At 42.3% G+C, this 20,879-nt stretch overlaps 1 protein-coding gene across 2 annotated transcripts in view; it reads right to left on the reverse strand.

Moving 5' to 3' along the window:
* PHYHIPL (phytanoyl-CoA 2-hydroxylase interacting protein like) overlaps positions 1-19,866 on the reverse strand; it is a 54,085-nt gene extending 34,219 nt beyond the window's left edge. Inside the window, exon 1 of one of the 2 annotated variants that reach the window (XM_040070781.2) lies at positions 19,541-19,866. Coding sequence is in view for 1 of the 2 variants with exons in the window: in XM_040070778.1 (XP_039926712.1) it covers positions 4,049-4,259 (211 nt within the window). In the remaining variant the exon portion in view is untranslated. Of the gene's footprint in view, positions 1-4,048; positions 4,313-19,540 lie in introns of those variants that run through there. The other variant, XM_040070778.1, reaches the window with a different exon arrangement.
* Positions 19,867-20,879: the final 1,013 nt, after the last annotated feature.

Here is a 20,879-nt window from a genome sequence, read left to right on the forward strand (position 1 = left end):
TATTTGCAAATTTGCAGTTATTCTCAGTCTTTAATGGACATTGTCAACTGTTTCAAGCATGCAAAGGCACATACTTGAAAAAGATTGTGTTCAAAATATTATTGAAATACCATAGAACTGAAGTAAAATCCACAGACTGGTGACCAAAAATCCCATTCCAGAACTTAAGACCATGAAGTAGTCTTGAGTGAAAGCCATGACTCTTTAGAGTTGATGTACAATGTGCCACTGTGCCGTATGCTAAGTGAGACAGACATTGATGTATTATAATTTAGAGCACTAGGTACAGTATCTAACCCAGGGTCTTCTTTGTTTTTTCTCAGATAACAAAGCAAGAGCCTCCTCAGGTGCTCAGACAATGAGGATGATGGCAGAGGTCCCCCTTTTATACTCTAAGAAAATCCAAGGAAGAGCAGCAGCATCTCTTCTTAGCTCTAGAGTGAGTCTCTCTCCCTCCTTCTGCCAAGGTAACACCCAAGGCCAGGCACCCTGACACTGAGTCCAGCAGTGAGACTCCAGCTCTCCTGGAAATGTCTCTGCCTGCTGTTTTCTGCTTCCATGTTGTTTGAGATGCTGGGAAGCCCCACAACTTCTGGAACTCTCCAGTGAGCTGCATGCAGTAGCTCATCCATCTAAAAATGTCTCTCCTTCCCCTGTTCAGAGGGCTTCATTCCAGCAATTGCATTCAGTTTGTGCATTCAGGCTTCTCTTGCAAGGCCATAAAGCATACTTTAAAACATCAAAGATACAATTCTGAGACTAACTTGTGACTTCTGGTGCCAGGGAGCCTACTCATGAATCTGGAAAAATGGCTTCAGTGTAGGCAAAACTAGTCTACAACTCGGATAAAAAGACAATCAGTCTGTGACAAAGACAACCAAGGGTATATAAAATAGGAATTCACTAAAGCACAAGAGGCACAAAGGGGTAGCCAGAGTCTGACTCTGCCAAGTCTCCCAGTACAGGAATTAGAGGGTGTCAGTTGCAGCTAATAGCAGCAGCTTCAGAGCAAACCAAAGGAGGGGGTACTGCCTGTAATGGATGTTACAGTTGTAAGACTAAAGGACAGTGCCAGTGCTAGAAATTTTTGTTCATTCAAGGGAAGGCTGGAAAAGTTCATGCAAAAGGAATCATTTAGAGTTACTAAAACCACAAGTGATTGAGCTGAGAGTGACTGAGCCCTAAGCAGAAAACCAATAGAGTCCATGGAAGAGTTACTGAAGACTCTTATATGTGCTTGTCATGCCCTTCATCTTCTGTAAATGCTCGGGTTCAGCCACTGCTACAGGGACTGTACAGTCCTGGGGAAGTCCTTGGTCTGACTGAGGACAATCACAGAAATGCCCTGCTATCCAAACTTTCATTCCCTACCACCCACCACTGCCACACCATCCTATCATAAGGAAAACTTCAGAGTATGGAGCCCTCTGATGGTATCGGTTGGGTGTGCAAATCCCAACCTGATCTAAGCAACATAAACAATTAAAAGGGAATATTCTTCTCAGACCAAGAAAGACAGCCAGCAATTTATAATTTTAATAATGTTATTGATGGTGCTGCTTTCTGAATTTCAGGTTTTTTGAGTAGCTTTATACAGTCTAAATAAGCATCTAAAAAAGACAAATTCTTTCATGTGCAAAAAAAAAAAAAAAAAGTATTTGTAGTACATAAAATTTATTTGTTCCCTAATGGGCACAAAGTACTGTTAATGCTTAGTATTATCACCTATTAATTTCATTTTAGGTTTAGCCTCCCTTTATGAGATCCAGAGTAACCTTAGAGAACAATCTGAACCTCTCTCCTCTGTGCTGTTAATCAGTCTTCCAACTTTTGTAACCACTTTCACATTTAATTAGGGCCTTATCCTGCAGATATTGGACCATATCTTGACCTTTAAGGGATACTGCTGTCTGCTTATCCTTGACAATGATGACTGCTATTCACATTTAACTTCTGTCTACAGTTCAGTGGCCAGCTTTGATACCTTTAAGTGGATTTTAGACCCAGCTGACTTGTTTCAATAATTTCCTTAAGATATTATGTGGCACAGCATCAAATGCCTTTGTAAAGTCTTGACGCTATTCTGTCCTCTGCTTGTCTTCTGGCTTCATCATAAAAGATGTGAAGGGATAAACGTTCTAATTGGCCTGGCTTGGTTTACTGCAGTACTCCCGTGCCTGATCAGGGTCTCGTTACACTCTTCACCTCCATGTAAGTACACTTCTCCCTTCAACCTCACTATTTATAGTATTTGTTTCAATTTGGAGCCATGCCCATAAGACAATAGTTTCCATAGTTACTCTTAATTCAGTTTTTAAAGACTTCTGGCATGCTGACACTTTATTAGTCTCCTGATACTTCCTCAATTCTCTGTGGGGTTTTTTAGCAGATAGCTGTTCCATCAGTTCTTTAAATATCTGAAGGGACACCTCAGATGCATTTGTTCAAGTGATGATATTTCATTATGTATTTCTTAGTTACTTTTACCCAGCAGTTCATAATTACATCAATGATTTCTTAAGCAAGCCATTATTTAAAGTTTAATCCACTTCCCAATAAACTTCATGGCAAAAGTCCAATTAGTCTTAGGGAGAACAAGAACTGGTCTCAAAATTTATCTCCTTATTACAAATTAATCACAACTAATATTTTCTTGGTCAAGTAATTTTGTGTTATTGTGCCTTCAAGACTTATAACACAGTATTTTCATATTAGTTTTAACGTCTTGGCAGCTGTTTCAGCGTATCCTCACGTCCCTGTTTCTCTCCTGTGTACTAAACATGGAACATAAAACTCTGTTTTGGTGATCCTCCAGTTTTCTGTTTCTAGCACAGTTCATATTTTAGTTTTACTTGTTTAAGTAGCCCACAGTGACCCATTCTCTCTTCAGTGTTTCCCATTTTCATTGGAATAAGACACATTTCGGCTGGCTTTTCATTACAGTATCCTCGTGTTCCCTCTACTGCCCTTCCCCTTTCCACATGGCCTTTTCTGAAACTCTCCCAACTGATCCTGTGAATGAGATTTTCCTCATAATACTACACCCCTTCACTGGATCACCAAAACTCTTCAGATAGCCAAGAAGCATGTACAGCTCATTAATAAAGTTAATGAAGAAAGTCTAAGTGATTGTCAGTGTCATCTACTGATCTCATTTTCTTATAACTATAGAGCTATAAGAATTTTGTATATGCACAGAAGATGGGATCTAGGTTGATGTCATTGCTTTTGTACCATCACAATCTGCTGTGACTGAGGTGATGTGGCAACACAGGAAAGACACCACTGCCTCATCCCCCACCCCACTGCGACCATGAACACAGTCAATTAACTGCTAAGAAAACACCAGGAAGATAGTGTTAAATCAGTGAGTGTGGGAACACCAAGACATTCCCTCTCCTTAGCTCAGAGATTGGATGAGCAGTGAGACTAATCTTAAATTTCTCTTATTTGACTCAGTCACTTACTACAAGCTCTTATACTGTTTTTCAGATCTGTGATTATTTGGATATATGCTTTGCATTGATCCAGGCTGGATGCCAGGTGTCCACCAAAGCTGCTCTGTCACTGCCCTCCTCAGCTGGACAGGGGAGAGAAAATATCCAGAAGAGCTTGTGGCTCGATATAAGGGCTGGGAGAGATCACTCAGCAGTGACTGTCATGGGCAAAATGGAATTGACTTAGAGAAATTAATTGAATTTACTACCAACCCAAATCAGAGTAAGATAATGAGAAGTACAACAAATCTTACCCCATCCCACCCTCCTTTTTGGGCTGTACCTCCTCCCCTACCAGTGGTGCAGGGTGATTGGGAACGGGGTAGGGCAGTTCATCACGGATTGTTTCTGCTGCTGCTCATGAAGGAGAGTCCTTCCCCTGCTCCAGCACGGGGTCCCTGTCACAGGAGACCATCCTCCACAGACTTCCTCAGCCTGAGTCCTTCCCACGGGCTACAGCTCACCATGAACTGCTCCAGAGTGGCTCAGTCCCTCAGGAGCAGCCTGTCCCAGCATGGTCTCCCATAGGGTCACCAACCCTGCCAACAAACCTGCTCCAGTGTGGGCTCCTCTCTCCACAGGTCTGCAATTCCCTCCCAGGAACCTGCTCCAGCGTGGGCTTGCCACAGATTCACAGGGTTCTTTAGGGTATCCCACTGCTCTGGCATGGGTCTCCTCCAAGGGCTGTAGGTGGGTCTCTGCTCCCCTGTGGATTCTCACGGGCTGCTGAGGGACAATCTGCCTTGCCATGGTCTGCACCATGGGCTGCAGGGGAATCTGCTCTGGAACCTGGAGCACGTCCTGCCCCTCCTTCTGCACTGACCTTGGTGTCTTGCAGAATGTTTCTCTCACATACTCTCCGTCCTCCCTTCCCTGGCTGCAATTACTTCTGCACAATAACTTTTTTTTCCCTTTTAACTGTGTTATCACAGGCACATTACTGCAATTTCTGATTGGCTTGGCCTTGGCCAGTGGTGAGTCTGTCTTGGAGTCGGCTGACTTGGGCTCCGTTGAAGATGGGGGAAGCTTCCAGAGCTGCTCCCTTAAGCCATCCCTGTCCCCTCCCTGCTACCAGAACCTTGCCATACAGACCTAATGCAATATGTGATCCACAATTCAAATGTCACAGAATTTCACAAGAAAAAATTTCACATTAAAAACAGCAATTAAGAGCTGTGTTTTCCATGGGTTTGTTGCGGTAGGAGTACACTTTCACTTAGCACCCATATACAGGCAGATTAGATAAAGAGAGTAAAGAAATAAACAATAAAATGAGCATTTGTCTGTAGCACTGTTTCTTTAACAACATCCACAAGCATTTTAATTAAACCAGGTTCTGCTCTGAATTATGTCCTACCACTGTTACTTGTGTTCTGAATATATGTCAGCCCTGCAGTATGTTATTTATTGGTAGTGTAGCAATCCTTACAGATTTCCACTTGCTGTACATAAACAGTGCCCTGGAGTGTTTAGTCAGTGGAGGAGTGGTGGCATTCTGTGAGCCTTGAAAATCCTAGAACTGACTCAAAAGCTGTTAGTGACTGATTCACTGCTCCTGCTTCTCAAACCAGGCTGTACAGGAGGATAATTGCAAAGGCCATCCTTAGCCTAAGGAGTTTATTTGCCTTAGGATCTTTCTACAATCAGTGGAGAGCAGAAAAATCCTCATCTGTGTCTCAAAGGGAGTTATTGTAGGTGCTCAGAGTTAGTGCAGAGGAAATTCTTCCTCTTGATTCTACAAGGGGGAGAGAAAAAGCAGGGGGAGAAAAACCTTCTGAGGCTAAATTTAGTGTTTGTGAAAGCCCCCTAAATTGCTCCTATGTGTGTGTGTGCAAGAACCATCTTTAATAACCTGCACTATATTCTGGAGTGAGAAATGAGAACAGCAAACAAATTCGGCAAAACTCTCTCTAGGGCTAACACAGGCTCCTCAGCTCGTAGTCCAAGGTTCAGGGGGCTTAATCCCCACGTGCTGATAGGGACAGGGCTGCCTGCAAAGCAGAACAAGTGTTCATTTATCCAGGCACAGCTGCTGCCTGGTGACAGAGGTCCGACTGTGGCTCCTGTGTGATGGAACGCGGGTCTGTGTTCAGACCTGTGTTCACTGCTTATCTGAGACCTGCTGAACTCACATCAAATGCTCATCATTTGTAAATACTTTTTCTCTAATTTCCTCTATTCCTTCCATGTTAACTGTAACGATAGCATACATTAGTGTTTAAAACCAAAATTACTAGGGTTATTTATATATTTTTTCTTTTTCATACCAGTACTTTTCTTCTTGATTCTCTCTGTTCTTATTTTATCCATTTTCAGTCTAACCTCACCTACTCCCATCTGTCTGAGAGCCAGCTTCTGATTAATGTATCTCCACATAAACCCAATTTAGCCATCGACAGTACATTTTTGGGGTTGATCACATGACATCCACCTGGTTATTTCTGGGATGAGGAGAGAAAATGAGGTAGAAAGTAGAAAAAAATTTGCTGTGTTGAAGCAGTTGATTTTAATTAATGAAATTAAATTTTACTTGGTTTGCGTGGCAAAGTTTTTATTGCTACAGGGAGAAGCTGCTGAAGTTTCCCCCAGGTCAGATGGAGCCCATGCCAGCCGGCTCCAAGGCGGAGCCAACTCTGGCCAGGACCAAGGCCAAGCACATCCTCATCGGTGGTAGCATCTTGGGCATAACAGGCGTAAGAAGAAGGAAAAGACACCGTGCAAGAGCAAGCAGAAGAGAGGAATGAGAATATGTGAGAGAAACAACCCAGCAGACACCAAGGTCAGTGGAAAAGGATCTCTGGAGCTGACATTCCCCTGCAGCCTGTGGGAAGGACTCATGTTGGATAAGTTTGAGAGGGACTGTCTTCCATGGGATGGACCCCGTGCTGAAGCAGGGAGAGTGTGAGCAGTCTTCTCTTGAGAAGGAAGGGGCAGCAGAGAAAATGTGTGATGAACTGACCAAACTCTAAATTCTCCATCCCCCCGTGTCACTGGTTGGGGAAGAGATAGAGAAAATCAGGAGTGAAGATGGGGGGTAAGGGAGAGATGGGGGGAAGGTGTTTCAAGATTTAGTTTTTATTTCCCATTATCCTACTCTGATTTGATTGGTAATATATTAAGCTAATTTCCTCTAGCTGAGTGCATTTTGCCCATGACAGTAATTGCTGAGTGATCTCTCCCTGCCCTGATTTTGACCCACAAGCCTTTCATTACCTTTTCACTCCCTTACCCAGCTGAGAAGGGCAGTGACAGAGCAGCTTTGGTGGGCACCTGGTACCCAGCCTGGGTCAACCCATCACATAAATCTTCTGGTCTCTTGTCCTTCGGGAGATACTTACAGTAGCTGCCAGCTGACAAAAACGTGGTCTGTGTGGATTTTATCAATCTTATAACATATTGCCTGTCATGCCGTTGAAGTATTAATTTGTACACATAAGTGACAGTAAAGTTTTCCGATACCATATCGAGCACAGTGACAGAAGTAAGGGTATGAAGTGCAGCCATACAGTTTTGTACTTTAAATACCAATCTAGATTAGCCCTACTATTTTGTATGGGCAATAGCTAGACTACTGCAATTTAATTTCTTGCATTTTTAAAACAGTCATTATGTTTTTAAACATATTTTAATGCCATAGCTCCATCAAATTAATTTAGAGGTTGTGCCAGCTTAATTATAAACAGCCTTACAGTGATATAGCTACAGTTCACAAAAACTAAGGTTAACCTTCCCCCTGTTTCTGTGTACTACCAAACTGCTCCTGCCAGGAATGAATTAGACCCAGTATTAAGGCAGTACTGAACCCTGTATGTGTTTTTGGAGGAGAGCCAAATGTTCACATCTAGAAATGTATTACTGCATATGTGTTTGTGTTCATAAAATTTATCAAGCAAAGCTGTTCAGAAAAGGAAGATATGACACAGAGTCAGCCTAAGGAGAGATTGAAATAGTAATATTTTATCACTAACTAATGACTATTTTCATTTGTCTAATTGTTCCATAGAAATGTGTGCCAAATCCTCCATTCTCTGCAGACAGTTTGAGGCCTGAACAAAAAAGGTCCATTACCATTTTTTTTATTTTCCTTTCTTGAAGTTGAGTGATATATCACTATAAACTAGGGGAAACAAATGAGGTATAAATCAAGCTAAATTCAAGGATTAATGAGATTAGCAGCTATCAGATCCATAGGTTATCTATAGACTGACCACTAGGTCTTATGCCCTTGGGGGTTAATTACACAGCTATCACAACACTGAAAATGCACATGACTGGCCTCTACCTGAATTGCAAACAAACCTTCCCACTCCTAGCACAGGAGCAGTGATGTCTGACAAAAACATGGCTGCAAATAATTCAGAGACTAAAGACGGGAAAGTACTCCACAATGTCTGCAGGGCTTCCTCCCATGCTTAGGAGGCATGAGGGATGCTCAGTGACAAATAAGACAAAAAGGGAAGCTCAGCTGTCAAAGCAGAAGTTGGTCCCCCCACTCCTCTCACTAGGGCGTCCAAAATTGCCTTTATATTTAACAATTGTGGGAAATGATTAAAAAATGTGCAGTGATCATGATGGCTAAGGTGGGGAGACCCAAGCTCTCTGTGTCTTGGTTCTGCTTTGGTGCAGTGCTTCTGCAGTTGAAATGGTGCCATGCAGCCCTTTAGGGAGCAGCTGCTGTCAGTGAGTATTAAGAACTCACAGTCAGTCTGGACTTAGATGCTTATTCTCAAAGTTTGTCTGTTTGGCTGCAGAAGGCAAATACCAGGAGTTAACAGGAGTGCCAATAAAAACAAAACAAAACAAAACAAAAAACAAAAAACCAAACAAAAAACAAACAAAAAACCCAAACAAAAAACCAACCAAACAAAAACAAACAAACAAACAAACAACCCCACACACCCCAAAAAACAAAACAAACAACCCCCCCCAAAAAACAATCAAAAAACCAACAAAAAAAACCCAACAGGAACAAGCAGTGGGGTTAGACTACAGTCACTCTGGGGGTTTGAGCACTCATTAAAATGACTGCCTGACAGTGCTGTCAAAATAGAAATATTATGCAAACAGTGAATTCATCCTGGAGTAAAACCTCCTTCCTGTATCTTGCTGGCAAAACCACCTTATCAACAAATATATCCAGACTATAATAGATCATGCAAGCAGCTTTAGCAAGAACATGTAAGTCGTATCCCTATTTTCTCATTTTGGATTTCTCCACCCTCTCGAGGGATGGTGGTCTGAACTCCTTATGCTGTCAAACTCCCACTGACCTCAACAGAAAACAGCTCATCTCAAAACCCAGCTGAGCAGAGCAGCCAGCTGCCTTTGCTTGAGCCAGCTGTTCCCAAACCCAAGTTGCAATCCCACATGCAGCTGCAAGGCAGGCAGTGAGAGCAGGGTTAGTTCTCCAGCCTATTATGTGGTGTGTCCACAGACTGTGGGAGCAAAAGCTTTGCTACAACAATGATCATGGGTATCTTCTTTCACTGCATTAAAGTTGTTTTCCCCTCTTCCTCACCCTCAACTACTCATGGAGTCTTATTACTACTTGATCCAGCTGAACCCTAAGGCAAAGTTTTCAGCACTGGGCACACTCCTGCAGAGAGAGTTTTGTATGAATTATAAAGTCAGGGCATTCAAATACTACATCAATTCACTTCCCACAGGCTGTCTTCATAAATGCTTATTCATCTTGAAATGATGGTACTCTAAGAAGTCACTTAAGCTCTTAAGCTTTCCTGATCTCATGTCACAACTTCAAGAACAATCAAAAGGAAGAACGCTTGGAAAAGCATAAAACCAAAACCCATAGTCAGAAAAATTTGTTGCTGCAACTTCTGCTAAATAAGGAGATCACTCCCTGGACAGATACAGCATAAAGTGTTCTGCTGTATAGCTCATAACAAACTTCGATTCAGTCCTTTCTGTCACCAAAAGATTATTGCTGTGTCCTCCTTGTTTTGGAACATAGACAAACATAAACCCCACCCCTGCCCACACCCTTCTAGAGACAGTAAAGGAGAAGCAAAGAGATGTTCCTCCCACTTCACTGGTGGAGGACTGGAAGCTATTTCTGACAATCAGATTCTCATTCTGATAGAGACATCTTAAAAATTAGTTTTTGTTGCCATTACATGTAGCAGTATTGGTAGCCTTTACAAAGCACTCTTGTGCTTCAAAGATAACATTACCACGCAAACACTGGCTGTGCACTTCCACTAAGGCCACATTTCTTACTGCCTTAAATCATGTCTTCCAGGCCTGCTGGTGATCAGAGGAGCACAGGGGAGCAACTAAGTGCAAGTGACTTGTAATGTTCTACCTGCCGACTAAGGAGCAGACAAGCCCTGGCAGGCTGGCTGGAGCTGCAGGCACTGTACAGCACTTGCTACAGCTCATTTCAGAGGTGCAGCGCTGCTCTCCTCTCTCTCGTGCCCTCTGCCACATGGCAGCAAGCAAACCGGAGCAGGGGAGCAGCTGACCGCTTCTGATGCCAAGGACTGTGTGCACACTTCTGAAAGGAAATGAGAAGGCAGTGTTCCTCTCAAGCCTTGGGTGAGGGCAGGGAGGGGAGGGGGAAGGAACTCCCTCTTGTACTCTTTATCCTGTCGTGGGAGCTAAGCAGAGGAAGCCAGACTGAGGAAAGTGTATGAATGAGAGACCATGGCAGGTTGTCCCTTCCACACAACACAGCAATTGAGGGAGTGCTGTCAGGGCCGTGGCACTGGCTCTCCATGCAGGGTTCACACAGTCTGGGAAAGAGGGCAAGGTGGAAGCACAGGGACCCGTCTGCATCCTGATGCTGTTCCCTCCCTTCCTAGGGCACAGCACAGTGCCTGGGACAGACAAAGAAGTAAACACAGGGCAGACGTGCTCCCACAGAGTCACAGAAAATGCTGAGCTGGCAGGGACCCACAAGGATCATCAAGCCTGACTCCTGGCTCTGCACAGGACAATGTCCACTCTAGAAACCACTTTGCCCTTGTCTTCCCCAAAGCACTTTCTCCTATTCACTGTCTTTGCTTACCAGTGGTTCTTGGGGAAAATAAAGAAAAAGGAAAACTGCAGTGGGTAAATAAAACTTGTCATTTCCAGACACCAACTAGGACATGGTAGCGATGCTCCTCTCCTGTCCCTGATCAGGGACACATAGAGAAACTCTGAGGAGTCAGGAGACATCTTCTCACCATGTACATCCTGGCTGAGTGTCCCCTGCCCACTCTGTCATAGCACTGGGTCTGCAGGATCACTGAGCAGCAAGAGGCAGGTGGAGAGAATGGGCTTCACACATTTCCATTGTTCACAGGCAGCTTATCAATTGTTTGAGGACCTGTCCATGTCAAGTCTGGTTCTATTTTCAGAGCTGCGTAATGACTGTTGATGGCATCTGCCCACGACTGGCAGCACGCATTGATGAGTACTGTAAATGACCAGTTTCCATATGTAGAGCCACGTGTCTTCTTCTGCTCCAGGCTGCTGATAAAGATCCACTGGTGGTAGCTGCTGTTTAATATGGTAAATGATTTTGGAGATTACAGTCTTCTCTTGTGTAATCTTCTTACGTAAGGACTGAGAAAGAAAACATGTGAAGTGCAGAATCTGAATATCAAAACAGCAGTGGATCTGGAGCTCAAGATCTTGAAGATCTTTTCTGACCATTCCAAGCTAATAAAAAACTAACAGAAATAAAGTTCACTCCCTTATATATACAAGAAACTTAAATAAGAGCTGCACCTCATCATAGAATCTTGTGTGCTAATCCACTACGTGGTACTTAGCTAATGAGATGTTCAGTGAATACTATGGGAGGGTAACTAAGCAAGTCAATTTTAATCTAAGTAAAAACTAAACAAAACTGAACACAAAGTTTCAAAAACTGGAGCTTAGAGATTGTGAATGGGCTGTCCCTAGGATAGGTTTAGGTTTGAAAACAACACGTTGCTCTTCCTAACCAGCTACCTCATGGTGAAACACACATTTTGAGACTTCTTGCATGCTGATTTATGATTTTGAGTCATGATATTCCATTCGGTCTCCTCATGTGCTGCATCAGCAGCTCCTGCTGTGTGTTGCTTGTAGTTCCTATTGCTCATTTCTCATAACTTATGCTTGCAGTAAAGACAGAGGGACTGACTTAAAATGTTGAAAATCTTGAATGCAGAGAGTGAGGAATATAAAAACCAAAACAAGATAAAGAGAATGTAAAAAAAGTAAAAGTAGCAGAATGGGTGGAAAATGCTGAGAGTCTCTTTTGCCCTTTTCATTCCTATCGATTACTGTCTGCTCTGTTCCTTTCTTTATCTTTCTTTGCTGTATCCTGTGTCATACTGCAAGCTTTGAGAACACTGTACTCAGATACAATGGCAAAGAGCCAACCCATGCAAGACCTGAAAATACCAAAGGGATGAATAATGTTCACGGGTGGAGGCTGTTTGCAGTAATGTGAGATATTTCATGCCTATGGAAAAAAAGTCACCATCAGGAGACGGTCTGCCCTGTCTTTACTTCTGAGCATGAGGTGTAAAGGGCTCACAGATTTACAGAACTCAGTAAGAGATGGAAGTTTTTAACTGCTTTTACATGAGAGTTATACCAGTTCTTAAGAGAGCTGAGAAAACTGGAAAAACCCTCCACCAGCATTTGCTCAAAGTTTTAAAGTAATTCAGTTTAGCTCTGTTTGTCCTTCATATACATTCTAATGAACAAGTATGCTGGTGATGAGACTCATACACAGTGCAATAATTATGTAGATTATTCAGTGAAGGGTTTGGAATAATGCATTTGTAAAGATCAGATTCCTGAAAGACAGAAGCAGCTAATGAAATTTCACCTGTGCCCTGTTGATGCACCAGATAGAAAAAAAAGGCCTTATCCAGAGAGGTTTTTGTTCTATTCTAAAAGGTGTAATTCTGAAATTATTTAATATTAAAATGTTTTTCCTGCTGGACCTGATCAGCCTCTCAAATAGAAAACACAACCTAAGCATGCATATTTTATCAAAAAACTTTTATTTTTTCTTTCCTGTGTGTGTTTTTTCCTTAAAACGCAAAATCTTGCTTGATGTACATTTCCTTGGCAGTAAGATCAAGACCAAACTCAAGGAAAAAAATTGTTAAAGCTCATTGGCTTTACAATGAAAAAACACAGACATAGCAAATCCAAACCCCGTAGATGCAGCCACCTTCTCTTATGCCCTGCAGAATGGGTGTGCTAGAGAGAATGTCCAAAAAGAAGGAAAGGAGGGAAAAAAACCCCAGACTAGTAGAAAATCTATTGCATGGATTGTCTATATAATTTCTTGTTTCATGGTGGAAACGGAGTAATGACCAATCGATAATCTGTGGATCCAGTCAGTTAAGAAAACCAGAGTTTCCTGTGTTTATTACTGAATGAGAGCAGTAGATGAGAGCAGCCCTGTGACCACAGTGGCTGATGGCATGAGCCCCACTGAGCTCTGTCCCTGTTGCTCAGTGCAGTTGCTGAATGCACCAGTGCTGCAAGTCTCCTGCTTTGCTGGGCTGTGCCCACTGAGTGAATCTGTTTGTGTCTCTCACAGGTGCTACACTGGCATCCAAGTTCATCATTCTTTAGACAGACTCCTCAAGATAGCTCTGGAGAGCCAGTAACTAACTCATAGTGTAACATACTAAATGGGGATTTCTAAAAGAAGTGCTCTTTGTGAGGCAGACAATAATGGCAAAAACAAAACCAACACTGAAACCCCCAATGTTTTAAAAGGATCTTTCTCTCATCACATGAAAACACAGAGCCAGGGGAATTTCAGGAAGCTTTTTGCTCAAATCTATCTTTTCAATTAACAATTTTCTATAAACCGTCTCTGCAATTTTCAGAAGGTCAGAAGGTTCTTCCAGTTCTCCTCCTCCTTCCAGTTGCTATGTTGTTTTCCATCCTAGGCAGTAAGTTGGCTGTCTGGCTCTCTTCATTCATTGTGACATTAGGTACTTGAGCCTAAGGCGCCAACGTCTCTCCAAAGGTTGTGCAGGGTGGCAACGCTTTGATTCAGAGGACAAAATGCACCCAGGCACACAACTCTGAGTTTCACCCTTTTTCTTGACCTGTGCTGACAATGTGCACTCTTTTTTTCTCTGCTCCTAGGAGGGAGACATTCAGCCATCCAAATATTTCTTTTGGACACAAATACAGCTTAGTTGCAAAAACCACTGAATATATATGAACTGCAGACCTTATTTATAACTGCTGTGTTCTGTATGTGATTGATTACCTCCAGTTGGGCTCCTCAGATGGAGCTGAGCTGTTTGTTTTGGAGGCAGTGGCTGCAGACCAGCGTCATTTGGTGGTCGCCAGATAGCTGAGCTTTCTTAGTGCTCCTGTGCAGAAACCCCAGCATAAAATATTATTTTAAAAGTCCCTAATACTGCTTACTAGAATTCTGAAGGAAGATTTTTTTTCCCTTTGGTTCTGCGAAGTTTTCCTACACTGAAGTCATAGTTCTACTTCTCCTCTCGACCCTCTTTTGCCAAGTTGCCTTTTAAATTTGTTCACCTAATAACAGAGCATACACAATTATTCTTTATTTATATATAACATCTAAATATTTTCCAAGTAATAGAGGGTAAGGAAAACTGTAAGGATGAATCCCTTGTGAAGTCACCTAAAACAGATTACGTTCTTTCTTCCTGGAGTGACAGCACAAAGGAAGTTCACTGACTCCAACACAGGAAATGAAGCAGAGAGGTTCAGCTCAAATACACTCAGTGGATAAGCAAAGAAGGATGTTCACAGGAAAACATTCTAAAAATAGATCTGGAATTTGATGGCACTCTATTTCAACAATATAATAATGATAATAATAATAATAATAACAACAACTACTACTACTACTGTATACCTGTTATGACACCATCTCAAGTAATTAAAAAATAATATGCCCTGAAACTATAAACAAATAATTTGGCAATTATCTGGAGGAATGCTTTTAGTGCAGCAAACCCAGAATAAATTCAAGGGATGAATTTCTGAGGGAGTCTGAGCAGCAGAAGCCTTTCTGCTTTAAGAGATGTACATGTTGATGTCGATTTCTAGACATTGCTTCTTAGCTAACAAATATGTCCTGAAAATAACATGACACCAAAACACAGATTAGGTCAGAAGGGAATGTTGGCAAACACCATCACAGCACTGAGATCCTCCCGGGCTCCACTTGAGAGTAAATAGTTCCACACAGCCATGAGTACCCAATGGGAACCACTGAAAGGATTAATTGTGGCCTACTCAGGTTTCATCTCTCCAGTAAATGTCCTACTGAGAGTAATAAAATACTGGATAACAGTGGATTACAACATCAGGAGTTCTGAAAGCATTCAAAGAGTGACACTCCAGAAGAACCCCTCTGGATTCTGTCCCCAAACTCCAGACGAGAATGGTACTGGCGGCATTTTGGAAAGATGCTGGTACATGATTCAGATATATTTTTGTATTCTGTGATTCTATTTCAAAACATTTAAATGGCCATTAAGTTCTGAAAGGATGCCCATAAAAAGCTAAAGTTTTTTTCCTCACATTTGAATGATTAGTAAACCACAGTGTGATCTTTACATGCTTCCTATTCATCTCAAGTCTAAGGGACATAAAATCCCTTAGGAACAGGAAAAACTTATTATGCAATAACAGAAATAGCATGCACCAAATTCGGTTGACTTATTTGGTTTTCAAATGTGAGAAATATAACTCCATTAGAAAACTGTGTCAACACCTTTAGAAGTAAAAAGGGACAAAAATTTAAGTTTTGAATATACCCTCGCAGCATATTTTGGAGGCAAGCAGGCAGAAACTGTCTTAAATACATAATTCTGAAGAAGAAAACTTATCAGAAATGATCATCACCTCCAGTTCTATGCACTCAGGAGGGAAATGCAGCTCCCACGCTTTGACTTGTTAGTGAACAGACCATCACAGGCTGGAGCAGCACAGTCCGTTAACAGCAGGGCAAAAACCTTGTGTGCAGTTTAGGTACAAAGGCTGATTATGGAAGTCACCTTATCATGTTGCAAAGAAGCCCAAAGCCTGGAGGACCATGACTCTGTAGTGACCTAAACAATGTGTCCTCCAGCAGCCACTGCAGGAACCATCCCCTGGGGCAGGATGGGATGTATGACCTGGGCAGCTGCAGGAGGACCTGCTCCACTACAACTGAAAGAATAGCTGTCTGCTGTATGTTCTGTGTACAAGTGCTCATTTTAATTAAGGCTTAATCTCCTCAATCTCTGCACTAATCCTTGGTTCTCTATAATAATATTTCCACAGTGAACCCCAGGGTATTTTCTGGCATCAAACAAGTCTTAGCTGCTGGGTTTGTTCTGGTTTTACAGACTTCTGTGTATCCTTCTTCTTTTATATTCTGAGAAATATGTGAGACAGAGAAAAAAATCACTGTTTGAGCATTAATTGGATGATAATGGCAATTTATGGATTCGAGGAGGAGAAAAGGTGCCACTAGAGTGTGTAAAGTGGGCAGCTGGCACAGTAGCTTTTGCCAACATTTGTGTCAACGTGGGAGTACAGCAATATGGTAGTTGTTAACATTGCACTTAGTAAATATCTCCTCATATGTGAAGATGTGACTAGCCTTTTGGAGGAAGAAGTTGAGTATTCTCTGTATCTGTGGCAGGATTTTAAGTGTAATCCCAACAAATCTCATCAGGCCTTCGTGTGTGCTTAAAAACTGTACACATAAAATTGCTTTCTTGAAATGTAGTGAATAGGGAAGCAGTGAAATAATAATGAAATAATTCACACATTGAATTATCTGGAGAAAAACAGTGTAATGCTCAACATGGCACTTTTTCTCAGCTGATTCAAGCCTTAAGGAGAAATACACAGGCCTGCTGTTGTCCAGTGCATGTGACAATTTTTGTTACTATGTGTCTTGGATTCTGTATTATGTATTTGTGCATCCACAAAAGCACTTATTTCCAACTTTTTTTTGCTGCTGTTAGAAGTAGGAAGAACATTAAAATTATTATTTTAGGACTGAGGAAATTGTTTCTGTTACACATGAATTTGTAACTCTTGAAGTTAAATAGCAAAAATTATACTGTAGAAAAAAATGGCACTAGATATTTTTGGGGTATTTTTCTACAACTATTTCTTACCATGTGGTTTCCTCCTGTGGATTTTCTACAAACCTTACACAACAATTCACTACACTGTTTTAACAGGGAAAAAAAATTCTGGTGATAGGGCTCTGTCCTCTAGTTATGTTCAGTTTTCATTTTGCCATGAGATTTCTTTCTGTGAGGAGCGTGTCCACCCTTCCTCTGCCTCTTCAAAAGCCGCCTTCCCCTGCCTCCATCCACCACTGCTACTCTTCTGTCATCCCTACACAGCTACTAATTCTGAATAAATTCCACAGCCCCATTCCCTTAGAAAAAAGTTCTCTACAAGAAAAACTTATCACAACATCAACAACCGAAACATCATCATTCTGAAGAGTCAGACCCACTGAGATTTTCAAGAATTTTTGTCAAAAAGCTTGATTTATAGCTGCAAGTAAAACAAACAGAACTGAAGCAAACTCAAAATATCTACTGTGTAACAAACTGTCCAACCAAACCACTTGCAAAATCAGCCGGCTACACAGGTAGAGAAAATTTTCCATTTGGTTTTAGTGATGCCTATTCACTCTCCAACCAGCCAACAAAATGAGGATTCTACCCCCAGAACATCACCCATGCATTTACTTTTACATTGATATAAGCATAGGCTGTCTTTTATGAAAGAATTTGGGAATATAAGGTGATGTAGGAAAAACATATTAAATGACAGTGCTATTTCAAACTAATATAACAAATTGCCTTACTAAAGTGCTTTGGGTACTATGATGGACAAAAATGCTCTTGTGTGCAGAGGAAATTAAGTTTTATAGTTTCACGTGCAAATATAAGAAGGGTCATTTACACTTTCTTACCGAAAAGCTAATGACTCCCATTTCCTAATAAAACACTTTCAACCAGCCTCATTAATGCAGCTATTTACATTCACAGTTATTGGCAGAAGCACACGAAAAGGGAAGATACTTTCTCCACCCCATCTCTCAAACCTAAAAGCTTGAAATTTATAGTTGTAGAGAACTATCAAACAGGAACACTGCCTCACAGCAAAACCCCAGCATAAAATAGCACCCTCTGAATGGATGTGAAGATCCTGAAATGCAGCTCTGGAAAGTGAGATATCAGCAGGCTGATTTTAGCAGCAGGTGGCCAAGAAAGACTAAGGCAGAGGTGAGTATAATTTTTTTTCCTGCCACAGAGGAGTGAAGAGCTCATGGGGATGGGTCTGGTTCTTCTCCAAGAAGGACAGAGGAGTGGGGAACCTGAGCACTCTGCTCAGTCACCACTTCTCTTCCGGCTGAAGAGCAAGGCTGTGTTGTGTTGCTGCCTCATTTGTATTTACCAAAGGGGTGGAAGAGCAGCCTCATGCTGCTATCACTAGACTGGTGAGACAATGAAATTGAGGACTGGATCTCCTGCTTGCTGTCTCCCATGGTGTTCCCATGCCCCAAGGACACGGGAGAGCAGGAACGCCTGCGCTCGCACATTCTCAGAGGGGATGAGATCCGTCCCCAGCTGCTGCCGCCAGCTCGGATCGCTCTTTTCGAGCCGATCCCACCTGGTGAGTCAGGCCTGGCTTGTAGCCAGTCTCTGGATGGAGATCTGTCCTGTGGATGCTGTTGCGTGGTTTGTGTGTTTGATAACGACAAGACAAAGCTGCAGCCATGGCTGTGCTGGCCAGCTGTCCTCAGCCTGCCTTCCAAACACCAAACAAGCCTTGGGAGAAATACCAGTGGGGAAATACAGTATAACTGCATTTTGCATAGAGAGTACTCTGCCATGACATAGGCAGTGGTATTTTGGAAAAGCTTCTTAATCAAACAGTAAATAATCTTGTATCAAAATAAAGAGAGCTAGAACTTAATACCCTATATAACTAATTTTCCAATAAGAATTAAAATGAAGGGAAAAAAAAAATCAGTAAATCCAAGCATGCTGACCCATGTAAGATACATGAAAATGGAAGTTTATATTTATGAAATTTATAAAGCCAAGTACTGTTTGTTTTATAGTCAACCGCTGCTCTGCTGGGGTTTAGAATGTTAGGGGACCTTGAAGCAAAACCACTTCATCTGCAGTGTAAAAGCACTTGTTTTTTAAAATAAGTGCCAAAATAAATAGTCTGACATCCAATCCCATAGAACATGGCATTTTGCACATATAAAAAGAATTATATAAAATTCCACTCAGAAAACAAGCAACAACAAAACAAACAAAGAAGCAAACCTTTATCTTTGAGTATCTGTGATCCAAAGACATTCAAGTCCAAGAAAACAAACCATATAGAAGCTTTTTCAAATACTCACACTAAAGTGCACGTCTAACCATCCCTTCAGAAGAGGGTACCATCTCTTACATCTTTTTCCCAAATAACAAACATGCACTCCCCTCCTCCGAAAACAAATTTTGAAAAGTATTCACTTCATGGAAACAGACATATCCTTTTGAACAGTTGAGAAACCTGATGGTCTGGGATGCAGTGAATCCCTTATTTGCTGATTTCAGGATGGGATAGTTCTGATTTTGAAAATTGGTTTTACAGAGTTTTGTGACTTAGGAAAAGATCAGCAATGTAGAAAATACAATTGTATGTTGATAAATTCTGGAGATATGTGGGAATCAAAGCAAAAAACATAAGCAAAGTACATATCTGAAGAAAAATGCATGTTGTTGTTGTCCTCATAACATGGGTATTCCCACTCAACTCCCTCAGTCATTGCATACCCAGGATTGCATCAAGCCATTAATTGCATGGTAAATTCTCCTTCTGCTCCCTATAGCTGCTTTCCGCATATCTGAGCATCCCACTGAATCTTATTTCCCATTCAGGCAGTGGGTCAGGTTCTTCCAAGCCCCTCCATCCCAGTTTCTCTGCTCTCTTCAGCCCCTTCCTCTCTTCTGGCTCCCTCTCCTCCCTCTTTACAGTCTCCCTCTGCCCCAGGAGTGCTGTACCTTGTGCCCAGGGTGACGCTCTGGGATCCCAGCTTGGGGAGCTGCCTTCGCTCACGCTGGAGATGGCAACTTCTCTGTGGGCCCTTCCCGTCACTGAGGGCTCCGCAGTGCCCTGCTGGTGCTCCTCCCCCAGCTCCTGCCAGTCCCCTCATTCGGACACACAGAAGAGAGGTTTTGTTCAAAGTTGTGTTGGGGCCTCATGAGGGAATGGTCCTGCCCACTCTGGCCACTTGCCAGGCTCCAGAGACACCTGAAGGGAAGGGTCAGCAAGGGTCCTGGGACATTTCTGTTCCCATCCCAAAGTCAGACGGGCGTGAGCTTTGAGTTCTGAAGGCACGGCGCCTACCGAAACCCCTTTGCAGCCAGAGCTGCCGGTAACCTCCCAGTACCAAAACTGGGGAGGCTGAGCAGGGGGAGGAGGTGGCTGCACAGCCAGGCTTCCCCTGCTGCCGCTGTCATCGCATTTGCATTGCAGGGAGATGATCTGGCTGCCTTTGTGTGGCCCTCTGGCAGGAGCCCAGCAGCATTTCTGTGCCACTGCTCACATTGTACTGCAGGAGCATAAACACAGGCTTGTCCACAGTGCTCTCAACAGCTCTGGAGGAAATCCATGATTGCCCAGTGTCAAATAGGCCAGAGAAGCCGTGCTTTCTGTACACCGGCTACTGTCCTTATCCTAATGCCCTGGCTCTTGTAGGAATGTGGAAATTCACTGGTATCAGAGAAATAGAACAGTATGATGTTACTGTCATAAGTATTCTCATTCAGAGCTTGATGCTACAAAATTGTCTTTAATGCTCCACTGTTTCTAAAGACTCAGACTGGCCAAGTTTAACATTTCTCAAGACCATGCCCAGGTGCCACAGAGATAAATAAATGAGGCAGAAAATATATAATACTGAGAAGAAAAAAGTTGCTAGTGGGAGGAGAAAAATTCTTTTGAAACCAGAAAATACCATCTCAACAAATCCTTTCCCCACACTATAAATATTTAAAAGCATAAACTATATTATCAATACTCTATTCCTTCCTGTCAAATTTCTCTTTGGCAGAGAGAACAATCCTGGAAAACATAAAGACAAGATCTTTGATCTACCTGGAAGCCTTAGTACCCTACTGGCTAGGCATTATATATGAGCTACTTATATGAGCTACTGGACCGTTATGCTGACTTTGCATGGATTTGCGTGACCACACAAATTTCGAGGCCTGAGAACACAAGAAATAGATCAGAAAAAAATCAGCAGTGTTGGTCCTCCCCAAGCTTTGAGTTCTCTAGACCGGAAAAAATCCGCTGTGCTTCGTGAATTTAATGCTCGAACTTGAAACTGTCTGTCCT

The sequence above is a fragment of the Hirundo rustica genome, chromosome 8 (genome assembly GCF_015227805.2).
Source record: "Hirundo rustica isolate bHirRus1 chromosome 8, bHirRus1.pri.v3, whole genome shotgun sequence".
In the NCBI taxonomy this organism is placed as follows: Eukaryota; Metazoa; Chordata; class Aves; order Passeriformes; family Hirundinidae; genus Hirundo; species Hirundo rustica.